Source organism: Chenopodium quinoa, unplaced genomic scaffold (genome assembly GCF_001683475.1).
Source record: "Chenopodium quinoa cultivar QQ74 unplaced genomic scaffold, ASM168347v1, whole genome shotgun sequence".
In the NCBI taxonomy this organism is placed as follows: Eukaryota; Viridiplantae; Streptophyta; class Magnoliopsida; order Caryophyllales; family Amaranthaceae; genus Chenopodium; species Chenopodium quinoa.
The window spans coordinates 880,813-897,413 of NW_018743331.1; the positions used below are offsets into that span (position 1 = coordinate 880,813).

A 16,601-nucleotide genomic window follows, 5' to 3' on the forward strand; every position below is an offset into this window, starting at 1 on the left:
TTAATTATTTAAGGGAATCCAGGCAAGGCCTAAAAGTTATATTTTACCATCAAACAGATTTTAAATTTTTTTTTCACCACCTTCCGTCAAGATGTTAAATCTAACAATTTTAAAAAATTTCTTCGATTTCTATGCCATAAACATGTTCTTTAGAGGTTTTGAGCGTTTTTTTTGGTTCTTTGGGATCGATTTGAGATCAAAATTGACAAAAAAGTATCATAAATGGAGTACTTTGTTTTGCATGAGTCACGCAAATTGTAGGCAAAACGAGGCATTTGTGATAATTTTTTTTTTGTCAATTCTAACCTCAATATTTGGACCCTTCAAACCCTAATAACCCCAAAAACCATTAAAAAGCATGTTTTTGACACGAAAATCTGATAATTTTTTTTAATTCAATTAGATTTAATGGTTATTTTAACGGCAGACGATGAAAAACAATTTTTAGATTTTTATTTGGTGGTAAAATAAAACTTATAGAAGTTATAGTGGTAAAAAACAATTGTGTGTGTGTGTTTATTTTTTTAAAATGTTTTTGCTAGAAGTTTGATGTACTTGTATAGTTGTATTGTTTCACTATGTACTGTTATTTCAAAGATGGCTAAGACGTTTATTACAATCAATTGAGATGAACAAGTGCAAAGTCTATTCAATGATAAAAGATCAAATTAAGCTAATATCACTTATATGTAGGATGCATGTCTCACACAGTTCCGAGCGTATGAACTTAATTGCTGTGGACTATTCCTCCCGATACCAATTAATTATTAGAAATAAGCCTCACTTGGAGGTATTATTCTTCCAAGAAATGAAAATTATGACATTCCATAATCACTCGAGAGTCCATTGCAAAACACAAAAGTTTGCGATTGTTCATAAACAGAAGCTCCAAAACACCACTAATGTTTACAGCTTTTAATCAACTGACAAGAAAATTCAAAACAGGCAAGAAATTAACCATCCAATTCATTAAGCAAATGTGAGTTTTCACACTTACAATGTTGGAAAAGTTCATTGGAATCTCACTACTACTACAGAAATGTCATCGGTGCTATTCCTGTGCAGAGCTTCCTCGATCAAAACCTTAGCAGCTTCTCGAGCATCTTTCACATTCTTAATGCAGTCCACTGCTTCTTGGTTGTTCATTACCTACATATCATTAGGAACATCAGTATAAATCCAATATACTATGGACCTAACCATTATGCTCTCATCCTCGAAATAAAGAAAAAGAAAAGATGGCCTAGTATTGTAAGGACTGAAGAGGATCATATGAATTAGAATTCGAGGACTAACATGCCATATTCCATCGCTAGCCAAGAGTACAAAGTCTGTATCTTCATCTATCATCTCAACTGTAATATGTGGATCTGAGCTTAGATGGTCTTTCATGGTCTTGTCGCCAAATGCTCTTGCCACTGCAAGTTGCCCATCAACACGTGCCACGTCCCCTGAAGCAATCATATGGTTTACGTTAAACAGGACATAAGCACATGATGACAATATGATCTTACTGTAACAATATGATCTAAGACGACCTTTGTGATAGATCATATTCGTACCAAATTAGCAACATATGCTTAGAAATGCAACATATAATGATATACCTGGGAACTTGGTGACAAAACCACCCCTGTCCTCGATATCTTTCCTTTCGCTATCTGGTTCATGGTCAACAGATAGCTGTTTTGCCTTTCCATTCCGGCTAATGACTGCCCTAGAGTCCCCAAGGTTTGCCACCACCAGCTTCTGACAATTGATAAGAATGGCAGTAACAGCAGTAGAACCGCCTTTTCCCAAGTCCGCAGATTTCTCCAAAATCTTACTATCAGTTATGCGATATGCTTTCCTTACAGCATTCTCAGTCTCAGTCCAAAAATCAGGCTGTTTATGTCATGTGGAAATGAATTGAAAGAAATATAGTCAATACCAAGAGGTAGTAAGCGCTGAGCACAAACAATAAATTGTTCTAAACATCTAACCTAAGTAAAATGAATTTATTTCCTTCAAGCATTATATATTCAGAAAAACCTAGCATACACAACAGATCAATATGGCTCATTTAAGCATAACACTATTTTAGATTTCTAGCATAAATCCGAAAATAGTAGAAGTTTAACAGAATACATCAGTATATGGGATATTAGAGAGCCGGACAAAGAAACAGGTAGTACCTCTTTCAATATGTTGTTGAACAAATGAGATCTCAAATAATCAGGAACATCTTGGCTCACATGACCATCAAATATAGCGAACAGACCGAGTTCATTATCTTCCACTTGCTTAAAATCAGCGAAAACATAATCCTCCATAGGATGAGCTGATTTCCCCTTGGCTGTATGGTAGCCATGTGTAACATGCTTTGATATCTTACTCTTCCCTTTCCCAGTTTCTGCAGAAGATTCAGTGGAACCTAGTCCAACCTTTTCCTGCAACAAGGACAACTATAATATCAGGATCGTATTTTATGATCCATAGTCCATACTAAATACTTCTTTACATAAAACAGAACAGTTGAAAAATAAAGGCAGCAAATATTTCAGTTCCTTAGTGTCTGGATGTCGTAAATTAAAGGTTACTGATTATATATTTTCTCTTGAAAAGTATCCGCACTCCATTATTTCATGTGACGGATTAGGCAGCCAAAGATGTTCTCAATTATTGACCAATTCATTTAGTAATCTAAGCTGAACTTGAGTATTGGAGGGGTGAAGGACCTTCCATGATGCAACATGTGAAGCATATATTGAGATTAATCCTGTGGATATCTTGGAAATAGACAGGCCTTCTTAATCCAATGTTTCGATGGCTTGTAAAAAGATCAGAAACAGAATTTTGCAACAGTGGGCAACTTTGATCACATAAGATCAACATTTATTTATCCTCATAATAACCATCACTTTATAAGTTTATTAGAAAATAACAGTAGGTTTGCGAACAATAAACTTACTGCCTATGAGATTTGGGACAAGCACTGCCAAAAAGATGTGATCACACTATACAACAGAATGATATGAGACCTCACATGAGTCTCAGACACCGGAAACAATCGCATGGTCTTGGACCATTGTGTGGCACCCTTCTCTTGTAACAGATTAATTTATCTTTAAAGGGACTACTACTTATGGTGAGGGGAGAAATAAATAATTCAGAACCAAGTTTAGTCAGTGTAGACACATATTGCATGAATCTAAGCAAGCAATGAGCATCCATGTTTTCTTTTTATTATGCCACCATTAATCCCTTTTCATCACAGCAACAACCATAGTGTAACCAGGATAAAGTGACCATTGTATTGTAATATTATGATGTCATCTCCAAATTACGCGGACTACATGTACAATGAATGGCAGGAAGTTCAATAACACCAGAAATCTTCATAGCCACGCACACATCTAGTAAAGTTAAAAATTCTATGCATTCAAATGTACACTCTCATAGTAGTCTCATGTCCAAATTAAACAACTACATGGAACACCAATGATTCCAAGCCACCCTTGAAAAAGCTATATTAGGTTGTTTGAATGATATAATTTGCATTTATTCATTATTTTATAATGATAATTTTTATGTTTGTGTGAAGTAGTCCAACAATGAATACACATACGTAGATGGTAGTATAAATATCAGACAGATTATCCCTCTTATGTTACAGCAAGTAGATTAATGGATGAAACCTCATTTGGATTAATTTGTCTACATCGCCAATAAGATTAGCATGGTTTAGTTCCATTAAGCTGTATCAGATTCAATTACAAACTAGGAAAAGGTGGTATGTTGCTTGAACCATTATGGAAGGTGTCATAACATGGTTCAATTCATCGGTTACCTAGACATCCTGTTCTATGGCCTAACATCGCAACTAAGATGAAAAAATATAGATTTGAAGGAGGAGGTGGATCAAGAATCTACGATCAGAGTGAAATTTACAATAGAAAGTTAATTCAATGTGACTTCACAACATAAAATTCTGCATTTATAAGTAGCAATTCCTTTGTTTTTTTTAGATGCAAAATTTTTGCATTTTACACTATTCACACTCTAATTTGAACATGTTTGGTGACATAAATAATAAAATAAATAAAAAAAAAAGGTCATATGAGATCTTATTAGATTCATCTCATACTTTAAAGTATCAACTTAATGGGAAGTGTTAAATTACAAGTGTTGCATGCTCGCATCCAAAAATAAATGGAGGAAGTATGATCCACTTGTACTTCACTCAAGTTGATCGGATCTTCTAACTGTATTATATAAATTATTAATTTGATAGTAACATGAACCAACAAAAGAAGATTGGCACTAATGAAAACCACAAACAGAGAAAGAGAATTTGGATTTGGTTACTACTTACTACTTTGTAGGTACAAGCTGAGTAAATTACTATCAAATTCTCCTAGTGCAGACCTAATTTACATAGGTTAGGACCTAATTCTAATTTTGTATTTTATCCACTTCTCATAGTGCAAACCTAATTAACATAGGCTTAGTTCAAATTTGCATTAAAATTTCACGATCCAGTCCATGATTACTCAAAGATTCAAAGGTAATCCAACCCTAAATATGTTTTTTTTTTCTTTGAGGGAAAAGAACATGTGTCATCTTATACGAAGTATTGATTATTTTATCCTAAAAAGGTATTTGATGATAGACTTGAATGTGACCCCACCTTAATTAACCCAAGTCGACCCTAAAATTAATCCAAAGTGAAAGATTCATTATTAAATAAAATACAATTCGAACCAAATTGACCCAAATCAAACCCGATCCAAAAAATTGGATTACCACCCGTAGATAGATCCAATCAAAACTCTACATTTAGCATTTTCTTTTCTATTGGGAATGACGTAAACGATCTTTCTAACATGAAGCAATTCACTAAATTACAAAAAAACATATACTTATAAAGCAAAGATTAAATGGTCGACAAAATAATTCCCACACTTTTAAATTACTTCATATTAGAAATTAATCAGAAGAAATGCATGAATCAAAACCAAGAAATCATGACAAATGATGAAATAAAAATAAAATGTCACCTGAAAACTATCCATGATGAAAGTCCCCACCTAGCTTAGCTAAAATATTTTTCCAAACTTGTATAAGTTCCTAAACTTTATAGGCAAAAAATGGCAAATAATCAATATATACATACATCTGTAATAACCCACGTCTCATGATTTAATCATTTAGAAAAAGTGCAAGAAATAACACAAAATAAGCAAAATTAGGATATAAATTATGTCTTACTACTAAAAATAAAATCTAAATTGAGTAAAAAAAATAAAATTAAAATAATTTGGTGGGAAATAATAAGAAAGAAAGCATACCTTAACTTTGATAAGAAGTTCTTTACCATTAGTCATGGTTAGAATATGTTGATATTAAGAAGCACAAGAACCAAGAATAGGCGAAGAGATAGGAACGAACAAAAGTGGGTGATTCATGTAAAGTCAGCCAGTGTCAAGAGTGGGTGATTCATTGACAAATGGGCTTCTTACTTCTTCTACGTGTGACACGAATCATAACTATACATTTTATTAATTTTTATTGGATACTTGTCACTTTCTTAGTAATGCATTTTATTATCGTTGTAATACCATTCTTGGATTGGATTCGTATTATTAATTTATTAATTGATGAATTATTCCTTACAATGGTTTAAAAATGAAAACCATGTTGATTTTAACTTTAAAGGGAAAACTATTGGCTTGAAGAGTCAATTTTTTTTGTGGGATGATAAGTGGGTACAATTTTACATAAGTTTGCATATATGGTACTAGCTGTAATTAGAGAAGGTATGATCGTATGAGTGTGAATTTGGTAAACAGTTGGCGGATATAAAATATCTAAAGTCGTACTCGTCATAGGTAATAAGGTAAGGTAGTGGATTTAAAAACATACTTGTCTATTATTCGCTTAAAATATCTAAAGTCTACTTGATCCGCACTTTGTATTCACAACTATTTAATTTTTATTTTTTGTAAATTAAAAGTTCCAAATGGGTAGAAGGCGAATAATAAAACATATAAACCGTGTGTTAGGAAATCGGGTAGTGTTAATGTATTTGGTTAATTAGGTTAGGTTTCATGTCATGTACGATACGGTAATAACATGGATATAATACAGCTATAATACACTTTATATTTATTTCTTCTAATTTTACATATATTTTAAAATTAAACATGGATTATAACGAAATAGTCAATTAGACTATACATATGAGTGTTTAAAAAATTCAATTATAAATGAGTATCATTTTCTTTTTTATTAACCAAATAAGTATTTTAAAATTATATATAACACCTAAAGGGTAGGAATAATAACCCCGTTATAATTATATTTGGTCCACAATGGAATATGATTGCATTCAATATTCAAGAAATGTCAAGAGTGCCAAATATTTGTTAACTTACAACATCTCCCACCATCTAAATTAGATAACCTCACTTCCCCTAGGTCATTCTCGACTTGGGGAATTGACATTATTGGTAAGATTTTCCCTACAGAAACGGGAGGACACGAGTACGTATTAGTAGTCATCTACTAGTTTACTAAGTGGATTGAGGTTGCTTCTTACGTTAATATCACTTCTAAACATGTCGCAAAGTTTCTAGAATGAAACATATTTTGTAGATATAGAGTTCCACACAAGCTAATTAGTGACCAAGGATCTCAATTCTAAGTAGAAGTTGAATCTCTTTTGGCTAGTTATAAGGTAAAACACCATCAATCTTCCCCATATCGACCTCAAATCAATGGAGCAGTAGAATCGGCAAATAAAAACATAACAATCATCATTAAGAAAATGGCAGAACATTATAAAGACTGGTCGAATAAACTACACTTTGCTCTTTGGGGTTATAGAACGTCCATACGAACCTCAATAGGAGTAACTAATACTCCATACTCCTTAGTTTTCAGCATGGACGACGTTCAACCAATTGAACTGGAAATACCATCCATACGTATCATACTTGAAAGTAAGCTACCGGAAGCTGAATGGGTACGAGCAAGGTATGAAGAGCTTTTATTCCTCGATGAACGATGATTAAAAGCTTTGCATCATGTACAAGTCTGCCAACAATGCATTGCGCGAAATTTTAACAAAAGGGTACGACCCCGTAACATTAAGGAAGGTGACTTTATACTAAAAGAGGTTAGAGGTCCTCCAATCGATCCACGAGGGAAATTTAAACCCAACTAGATAGTACTATACCGAGTAATAGAAATTCTATTAGGAGGAGTAGTTTGATTAATGGATATTGGTGGCGATGAAATCCGCCAACTAATAAACATTGATCGTCTTAAAAAATGCTACATATAAATTCCGGATAACTATGTTCATTAAATCATTCGAATAAAATTTTATAGCATTCGCACAAAAGATTCTAAGTGCTATAAATTTTACCGAACTCCACGGAAAAATTCATAACACTTGGGGGGTAGACCAAAAATAAAAATATATATATAATAAACAATCATCTTGCTTAACTGTTCTAAATTTTACCGAACTCCATGGTAAAATTCATAACACTTGAGAGGATAGACCAAAAAAAAAAAAGCCACTCAAGTGTTCGGATTTTTTTCGAATTCCACGGAAAAATTCCTCACACTTAAGGGTGATAGAATATCAAAAAAAATTTACTCGTTTAAAACTCTGGTTACAGAATAAATACTTGCAGCATAGGTGTCGAGCATAACTCATAAATTTGCGCTCGACATATTAGTTGCGCGCGACTTTCTCTATTGCGCATGCCACCTGATGACGAGTTGCAAACCTGAAATTTACGCTTGAAAGAAATTGGCTATGACTTCTACTAGCAATAAAACGAAGGTGTATTTCATTTTCATATACTCAGAAAACAAAAAAAATTAAACTTTGATTAAATTATTAAACTAGGTTTAATTAAATTTTCATTTACTCCTACAATTGGGATTAATGAAAAATAAAAATATAATAAAAAAATAATAAAAATTGTTGTTGAACAAGAACTATGCGAGACCTGATTTCGTAATACGAATGCGTAGGCAATATTTGATTCGGTCAAATAAAACAACAATATATAAAAAAAAGTGCTCTTTTATTCCAAAATATAAAAGCGTTCAAAAGTACATCGAGACTTAAGAAAAAAAAAAAATTCTAGTAGTGATTACACTTTATTCAAAACATAAAAATTATTGCTATCGTGTAACACTCTAAGGTTTAACTATATCCTCAATCGTTACAGACTGTAAATCAAATTAAGGGCATAAGTCACAGGAAGAGTATTAGGAGTATTCGAAGGAATTTTGCAAAAGCAGGTGCCACGCGCAACTCTTGAAGTCGCCCGCGCCGTCTGAGCACAACTTTGAAACTTGCGCTTGGCTTACCAGCGCAACCTTCAAAGTTGCGCGCGTTGACGAGTCCCAAAAAAAAAAGTACGTGTAATAGGAGTGGACTTCTGGTGAAACCGTTCTCGTTTGGATCTCCTCTAAGGTGATTCAAGAAAAGTAAGGTTTCCGCCAATGCTATTGGAGCGGGTGAGTGACACCCCTTTATTTGTTCTACCACGGACACCATTGAGTATTCTTCATATTCTTTGCCTGTCCTAAATAAAAATTGACAACAAGACAAAAACATAAAGCACGAATTTTATAACGTTGTTTCGAGGAGTCACAAAGTGTTCGATGAATAGAATTAAATTCACGCCATGCTCTGTATCTATTTTGGTCATATCATTGTCATTCAAGCCAAAAAATCGCTGGAAAGCTGGTTTATAATCTGACAAGTTAGGGGCATAAGTCACATAAACAGTATTTCCAAGGAAACCTAGTAGAGCTTCAAACTCGTCGAGTAATGGCACTATTTCATCCCCTTTGAAGAGGAAAAGATGGAATCACGATGCTCGACGATCTCTTGAAGGTTGTTGCACATCTTGAAAATCCAAATCAAAGATTAATACGCAATCATGTAATAACTTTGATATAACAAAAAAAAAAAGAAGAGTGATTACCGCAACCATCCGATGATCACAGCATGACAAAGCCACAAGGGCTCACCGGAAAGAAGCACAAAAAGCTCGCAGAGTCCTCAATCACAATGCCATTCACAGTTTCCCGCGGAACCTGTTCAAAACACCAAATAGGAAAAGTTTTAAATACGTGTATGATAGATAAGCATTTATATATATACATATAAAAACAAAACATACCGACTCGACAGTCTCTGGGATGTACGATATGTCCTCATCCTCAGCTGCCGGAAGAGTCTCATGGATCACCAATCCAAAAGCATCAGTATACGCGATCTACGCTGCTGGAGTTACCCAACCATCCATCACGACCCACTATAAGACAAAAAATCAGGTCAATGTCCAAATTTCGGAAAAAAAGAGAGAAAAACTCATAACAATTAAAGACGAACCGGGACAAAAGCTAGAATTGGTGTTAGTCTAGATGCGACAAAAGCCTGGTAAGAAGCCATGGGTAGCACCAGCTGCTCAGCAAGATAACCAAGGACCGCCTGAGCACGATACTCGGTAGAAAGCAGATCCGGACGCAACATCTGGATCAGAGGGTTCGCAGGAACCAAAGGTTCCTCGAACAAAAACTGCCAGACAATGCGCTCACCTAAAAACCATGCGTCAGTCTGGTGACTCACAAAGAGTCCCTACTAGAGCGCTCGAAAACGACAGCGAACACTGCTAGCCCGGACAGCCTTAGAGACCTCCACGACCAAGCCCCAAGGGCGAAGGTCGACCAGCAAAACACACCATCATGTAAAAAAATGACTAAAACAAAATGATATGAATGTATATTGCAAACCTATACTCATCGACGCACGAGTCATCGAGAGAATCCTTGCTGGCTGCAGTAGGTCGTCTCTTCCTAATCCTGACCAAGCGATGGCCTTTAGGGAAACGACACCTATGTCGTACTACCCATAGCAGTAAGCATACGAGTATACGACACCTCCGCTTAGTTTAGGTTGCCCACATGCCCTAATTCACCATGGCATATGAGTAACCCGATAGCGAAACGTTCTCCCCGATCACTCAAAACGGTGACGGAAAGAACGTGAGCAATGTATATTCGAGACAGCTGCTCAGAAGTACACTGTCGATCCACCTCTTCATCCGACAACTCGTTGGCAAGAACCGAGTAAGGATAAGACTGCGCATACACATGTAGGGTTGCTGCGAGATGATTTTCCACAAGATCACGCAGTCTCTCGTCTGACCCCTTTACATTCTCCAAAACCACTGGCTTGCCTCCAAAAGGAAAGGTAGTGATCATGGAGAAATCGTAAGGGGTAACCGTCATCTCTCCTGTGAAAAGTGTTGGTGGAATCCTACCATAACCTCAATAGCCCGCGGAGGAAAGCCAGTGATGCAGACTGACTCGATAGATCCTGAAGAGTTGCCAACTGGGGACCGACCCCCCCAAAATCTCAATTACCTCCTTCACCACCTCGGGTAGAGAGTTAAATCGACCTCTCAAATCGCCAGAACCAAACAGGCGCATGCTAGGCTCACTCTAAAAAAGAGGAAAGAAAACTCGATCATGACGAGCATAAAAGAAATAAAAAGAAAAACGCAACTGAAAGACACTCACTATGTCGCGCCAACCTCGAATCTAGACATGATGATCCGGGTCCCATTTAAGGACCTTAAGATCCCAGTTAGGAGGAACCGTCCAAACTAACTCCTCATCGTGACGACGTCACTCTACGCCAACATATCGCTCTCGTGCCTCCTCACGAGCACGTACCACCCTCTTTCGAGGGTGAATCGCCTCGTTAGGAACTGGTCCCTCCAAGATGTCCTCGACATCCACGAATGGAGGAGAATCCATGCTACGAACAATCAATCGATGGAATTTTAAATATCACACGATTGAATATGTTTTCCAAATCCTAAAGAAACACAAGGATAATTTATGGACTCATTTTGGCAGCATAACGGCTACGAAAGGGCCGAAACACTAGTCAAATACCACCCAATACTTGGGGGCTATGACACCTACAATTTAACTCAATAAATGGGGGGTGAATACCTAGAAAGTCAACCTATACGAGTTCAACTACATTTTTTGAAGACATTTTTAAAAGAATCTTGCTAATTAATAGTTTATGGGTGAATAATAATAATTATCATCCATTCAACACCTATTTTGTAACTTGAAAATGGCAAAAATACAAACATGATACATTTCGCACCATTTTCTAGAACTCAAAATTTTCCAAACATGATTCATGAGCATAATTGTAGTCATAATACTATAATTCATCTCATAATCAACAAGAATAACCAAATGAGCAAGCAAAACAACAATTCATACGTGAAAAACGAAGGAAAAGTGCGTAAACGAACATAAACAAAGACGTGCTCAAACAAGGTTCAATACTTAACCATTTCTCATGAAATTTGTTACAAAAAACTCCTTAAACATAGCATAACAACATGGTGCAAACAATTTCAAGAATTATGGAATGAATCGAAAACCCTCAAATTCAAAATTTAGGGTTCTTTGGTTTGCATTTTAACTTTACCACAATACATGAAACAACAAGCAAAACTTACATTGGACTTTGGCAAAATTGAAACGGGGGACGAAATCTACTTTCTTAGGCTTCAAACTGTGACAAAAACCGAGCTTTGTAGAGAAAGAAAGAGTAAAAAATGGTGAAAGAGGAGAAGAAGGGAGAGAGCTGCAAATCGCACTTCTCCACCTCTTTTAACAGATTTAAATGTTACGCGCAACACTTAAAGTTGCGCGAGGTAGTCCAGTGCTACTCTATCTCTTGCACGCGCCTGATCAACGCGACTTCTAGAGTTGTGCGCTGATACTGGTCACTGAAAAGACCGGTGTCCGGATTTTGATCCGTTTTGAATTTTTTCTAACGGTTTTGTGCATTGTTAGACTTAATAATGTGCGAATTTTCAAAGTCTTTTTTTATTACTTTGCATTTTGTAGTTTATTTTCTTGTTTGATGGTTTTTTTTACATCATCATGCATGCACACCGTGCTTTGTGCCTTCCCAAGCATACGTTTTGGATATTTTCTTGGAAGACGTTGGAAAAATATCCCGTAGTGGTGCTTTACGTAAAAGCTACCATATACAGTTTGGAATTTTTCCTATACTGCCTTTTAAGAAATGCCACATTTTAGTATTTTTGTCGTTACTTAACAAAAATATCACATAACATACGACGTAAAATTGTATAGCGTACATACAGCGTAAAATTGCACTAGCAAAGTGATCTGCCTCTCGTAAAAAATGGCAGAATCTTTTTTTTTAGGCGTTAGATTTTAAGTCGACAAAGCATGCCGACCATTGGGGCAATGTCTACCCCCGTTGGGCGAATATGTAAATACGGTTAGCTTGAAAATGATCTGGCTTCACCGGACATTTAGGGTGTCCGTCCACCCCTTGGATAAAGAGAGGCCCCTACTGAAGCTGCACCCATTTAGACACATGCCCCTAGTCTTGAGACGCGTGTTTTCATCTTGTGGACAAAACTGTTGAGAGAGTTGCCGATGTTCATCTCTCTCACTGGATTTGGATACACGCCTCCAATCCTGAGACGTGTATTTCTATCTTATGGACATCGAATCTTTGTTTTGGCAGCAAATGTCAATATTTTATTCAAGTGTTAGGCTACGAATGTCGAAACACGCCTTTTTATCATTTTTATTTTGTTAAAATCTTGGACTAAAGTTTCAATGACAGATCGAGAGACTTTAGACCGCCGATGTCATATTGAGAGGGTATCATCCTCTTTTAATCTTTTTTAAACCCGATACCATTTCATGACATGACATCACCCAGGACAGCCTTTACTTGTAAAAACATTCTATATTTGCAAAGGGTCAATCTAGACCTCTTTAGTGCACTAAGTACAAAAAAATATTTTTCACCTTAGTAGCTACTTGTCTCGAACATTTATCGAACTGAGGATAGTTTTGACATTCTCAACACCACTGAAAGATTCGTTATATTTAAGGAACTTTGCAGAATGAGTCTCGGAGTTATTTCTTTAACTACTTTGATCATCGTCTATTCTTGACTCGATCAAAGTTGGGGCTAACTGTAGACATCTACTTTTATTCCCCTTTCCCGACAAGAAGTGCTATGACGATAAATAATTTCATCTTTGTGTTGGATTGGAGTAAGGATGCCAATGGACTACTAATTGAAGCCTAAACACATAAAACAGACTAGCTTGACCCAAACGAAAGAACTAAAGCTTGATAAGACTAAGCACAATAAGAAATTAGGCCTAATCCAAGAGTTAAACCTAATTTCGAACGAATTTAGAGCGCCTAGGTTAAAATCTAGGGTTGCCGTAGGAAAATCCTCGCGCAACTCATGAAGTCGCGCTCGACAGCCGTGCGTAACAACCCAGCGCAGCTCTCAGTGTTGCGCTTGCGAAGAGTCAGAATTTCAGAAAGATAATGAATTGAATCTTACCATACAGCCACGCGCAAGACTAGAAGTCACGGCGCTGCATTGAGCAGCGCAACTCCTTTAGTTGCGCGCGGAAGCTACGCGCAACTTCCAGAGTTGCGCGCACCCCTTGCCGCGGTTGAATCTTCGAAACCCTAATCTCAACCATTCCCCTATAAATAGAGGTTCAATACGAGCTTTGAACACACAAAAAAATAGCCAGAAAGTCAGCAGTAATACTTTGTGAATTTATGTAATAATCAAACCCTCTTGTCCAAACACTCACCTCTTTTAATACTTTGTTCTTACGGTGGAGGTTCCCGAACAAGACGGAGTCCATTTGCATTCTAAACGAAGATCTAGCAAGGAAAAGTGGTAATTCCCGAGCACTTAGTTACATCACCTTTCTTTTCTTGTCTTAAATCATCTAAATCAATTAACTAGTGTTGGTTGACCACTTTAAAATAAACTTTTAATTAATCAATTCAACATAGTATTCTTTTGTTCGTTAAATAAGACTAGAATTGAATAAATTAATTGATTGTTTTATCACTTAAGCCAAGGCGAATCTTGTTTATTTTTATTTTTTTCACGAATTTGAATTAAATAAGAATAACGACATTTGTTGCAATGTAATATTTTTGTGATTAATGTGTGTAAATATAATCAACTAACTAGTTTTAGGTATCACATTGCATATATTATTTGGCAATGAAGTTGTTAAAAAGGAAGAGGTAGGAGAGGCCGCACTTGGGCTAAGATGAGGATTCCCCTGAAAAAGGAACGTTATCTTAGTACCCTCACTCCCAACCTCATTTCTGGTATTAGTAGACCAATTTTGGCATGGGTAAACTTATGATTTGTGCTAAATATCCCTTGAAATCTACTTGCGAGAAAGGCATGAATGAGGTTTATGAGTTTTCCTAAAACTCATTGGCGACTCTCTATTGGTTTCTAATAAAAAAAGGGCAATGATAGACTCAATTCTAAATCAAGGTCCCCTAAATAGTCAGGAATTTAAATTCTAACACACCCTAAAAAGTGTAAAGTGCTAGGCTTTTAAAGGACCATGGGCATAGAGGAAATGGGATCCCCAACGACAGGCTACCCTCCTCACAGTATGCACATACATTTCCATATTTGTCAGTTTTCTCCTTGAAAACTTATTTACAACTGATGGGTGTTTACCCTTCATGCAAATTAATCAAGTTCCAAACCTGATTTTCAAACACGGAGTCTATTTCGAGTTTTATGACCTCTAACCATTTTTCGGAATTTGAATTTGTCGTAGCTATCTTACAAGACACTATTCCCTTATCCAATAGTAAATAATATGCTTGTAAGTCTTAAGTTCATTTCTAACTTACAGTAGTAGAAAAAAGCAATTAGGCTGCCCCAAATGAGAAGCGGTTATTGAATTCTGATTCCAAAAACCCACAAAAATCCACCAAAAAAAAAACTGAAACAAGAAAATGGGGAGCGGTTTTGAAAGGAATGGTGTCCTTCCAACAAGTGTATTATTCCGATAGAGGTTTCAGAATTATTAGAAAGCTAATTCTTCAGTGAGGTCAAGTGATCAGAATGCCTAGGTGGAGGCCGCTTCTGATCAGTAATATTAATGTATAATTAATATTACAACTTAATCTTGACTGAACCCTTCGGGTCACACTCAATCGAGTAACCGATCCGAGGCGACAAATCAATTCAAAGGATTAGATGAGTCGTTAGAGTATTACAAACAAAGACGTCGGATATCGAGCTTAAAGCGTCGAAACCGAGCGTCGTAAGTCGAGTCGGATTGGAATTCGACGAGACGAGAAAAATCAACAAGCAACAAGTACGAGCTAAGCCATAGCCTTGCATTGGCCTAGCTATGCGAGTGCTAGGCTAGCCTAGGCCACGCACCATGCCGAGCTTGCTAGCAGCGCATGCTAGCTAGCTGGTGTGGCATGGCCAGCATCGCTTGCGTGCTATGCGCGTAGCATGCTAGTGTCTCACACATAACAGCACTGTTGCAAGCATTGCAAGGCCAGTAGCACGCAGGTGCTTGCTAGGCCTTACTACCGCAAGCATATAACGCATAGCACTCGCACAACAGCTCACTATGCGTGCTTGTGCTATGGGTTGTGCATGCGTGCTTGCTAGCAAGCAGCACTAAGCAGCAGCATGCAAGCTGGCTGGGCTGTGCGTGCTAGCGTAGCAGCACCTAGCACCATGCTACTCGCATAGCAACAACACCCACAACAAATAGGCAGCAACAGCTAACAACCCGCAAGACTTGCGTAGCATGCTGGTTGCGCATGTGCGTGGGCAGGCTGGCCAGCAGCCCATTCTTGGTGCTTGGCGCCAGCTGGCAGCCAAGGCAGGCTGCCAGCCAACCAGGTGGCGTGGTCAAGCAAGGGGTCTTGGTGGGGACCGATTCTTTGTGGCTTTGCTTTGTGAGCAAGGAGTATTGGTCCCCCCTTTGGTGGTCCTCACCAACCTACTCCCTCCATGTGACACTTGGAGCTTGTTGATTGCTTTGCATTTTAATTTGTTTTTAATTAAAATAAATTGGTGGAAAAATGCAATTCTCCCACATTGATGGGAGAAGGGAGATCAAGTCTCTTATCCCTATAAATACCCAAGTTTTGGGTTTGGGAAAAAAAACACTTGAGTTGAACTCAATAAGGCATCTCCCTATAGGTGAGAAAACCTTTAAGTTCGTAAAACTCTAGTCTTTTCTTGGTCTAGCCCCGTCTAACCTTCGGGGTAGAGGCCGTTCGGGTCGGGTCTTGAGGGTGGACTCCGTCGGAGGCTCTCGCGCTTGCGGAGCTAAGGGTTTGAAGTCTAAGAATGTCATTTCCCTTTCTCTTTCTTTTGTTGTTTAATTATGTGATTACATGCTTAGTTGATTTAATTAGTGGGCGGGTCTTGGGCGGGTTTCTCTTCCGCGTAGTGTTGGACGCTACGAAACCCAACCGGTTTTGGGATGAATCGCTTCCAAAATTGTAATGGGAAGCGGTTTGAACATTGATTCGCTTTCATTCTTAAAAAAAACCCTAACAATATTAATACCCCATTACCCCTCATGCCTCTCTCCTCTCCTTCATTTCCCTTTCTCTCTCCTCTCCTTCATTTCCCTTTCTCTCTCCTCTCCTTCATTTTCATTTTCATTAGATTTTTCCCC

General features: G+C 37.2%; 1 protein-coding gene across 2 annotated transcripts; it reads right to left on the bottom strand.

Annotated features, from left to right (window-relative positions):
- Positions 1 to 796: 796 nt before the first annotated feature.
- LOC110737675 (probable protein phosphatase 2C 39) lies at positions 797 to 5,504 on the bottom strand. 2 transcript variants are annotated; one of them, XM_021918009.1, is made up of 6 exons: positions 5,331 to 5,504; positions 5,040 to 5,114; positions 2,175 to 2,429; positions 1,608 to 1,884; positions 1,297 to 1,451; positions 797 to 1,149 (listed from the first exon to the last, which is right to left on the bottom strand). In XM_021918009.1, the coding sequence occupies exons 2-6, from the start codon at positions 5,052 to 5,054 to the stop codon at positions 1,012 to 1,014; spliced, it is 840 nt and encodes a 279-aa protein (XP_021773701.1). In that variant the 5' UTR covers positions 5,055 to 5,114; positions 5,331 to 5,504; the 3' UTR covers positions 797 to 1,011. The 2 variants fall into 2 exon arrangements, with proteins under 2 accessions (XP_021773701.1, XP_021773700.1); XM_021918008.1 differs by lacking the exon at positions 5,040 to 5,114.
- Between the last annotated feature and the right edge of the window lie 11,097 nt (positions 5,505 to 16,601).

What these genes read in the sequence shown, in the direction of transcription:
- LOC110737675 (XM_021918008.1), bottom strand. Translation starts at nt 5,366, where the DNA reads ATGACTAATGGTAAAGAACTTCTTATCAAAGTTAAG. An exon ending in AACTTCTTATCAAAGTTAAG is followed by an intron (nt 2,430 to 5,330) that starts GTATGCTTTCTT and finishes TCCTTGTTGCAG; the next exon opens with GAAAAGGTTGGACTAGGTTC. An exon ending in TCAACAACATATTGAAAGAG is followed by an intron (nt 1,885 to 2,174) that starts GTACTACCTGTT and finishes TGACATAAACAG; the next exon opens with CCTGATTTTTGGACTGAGAC.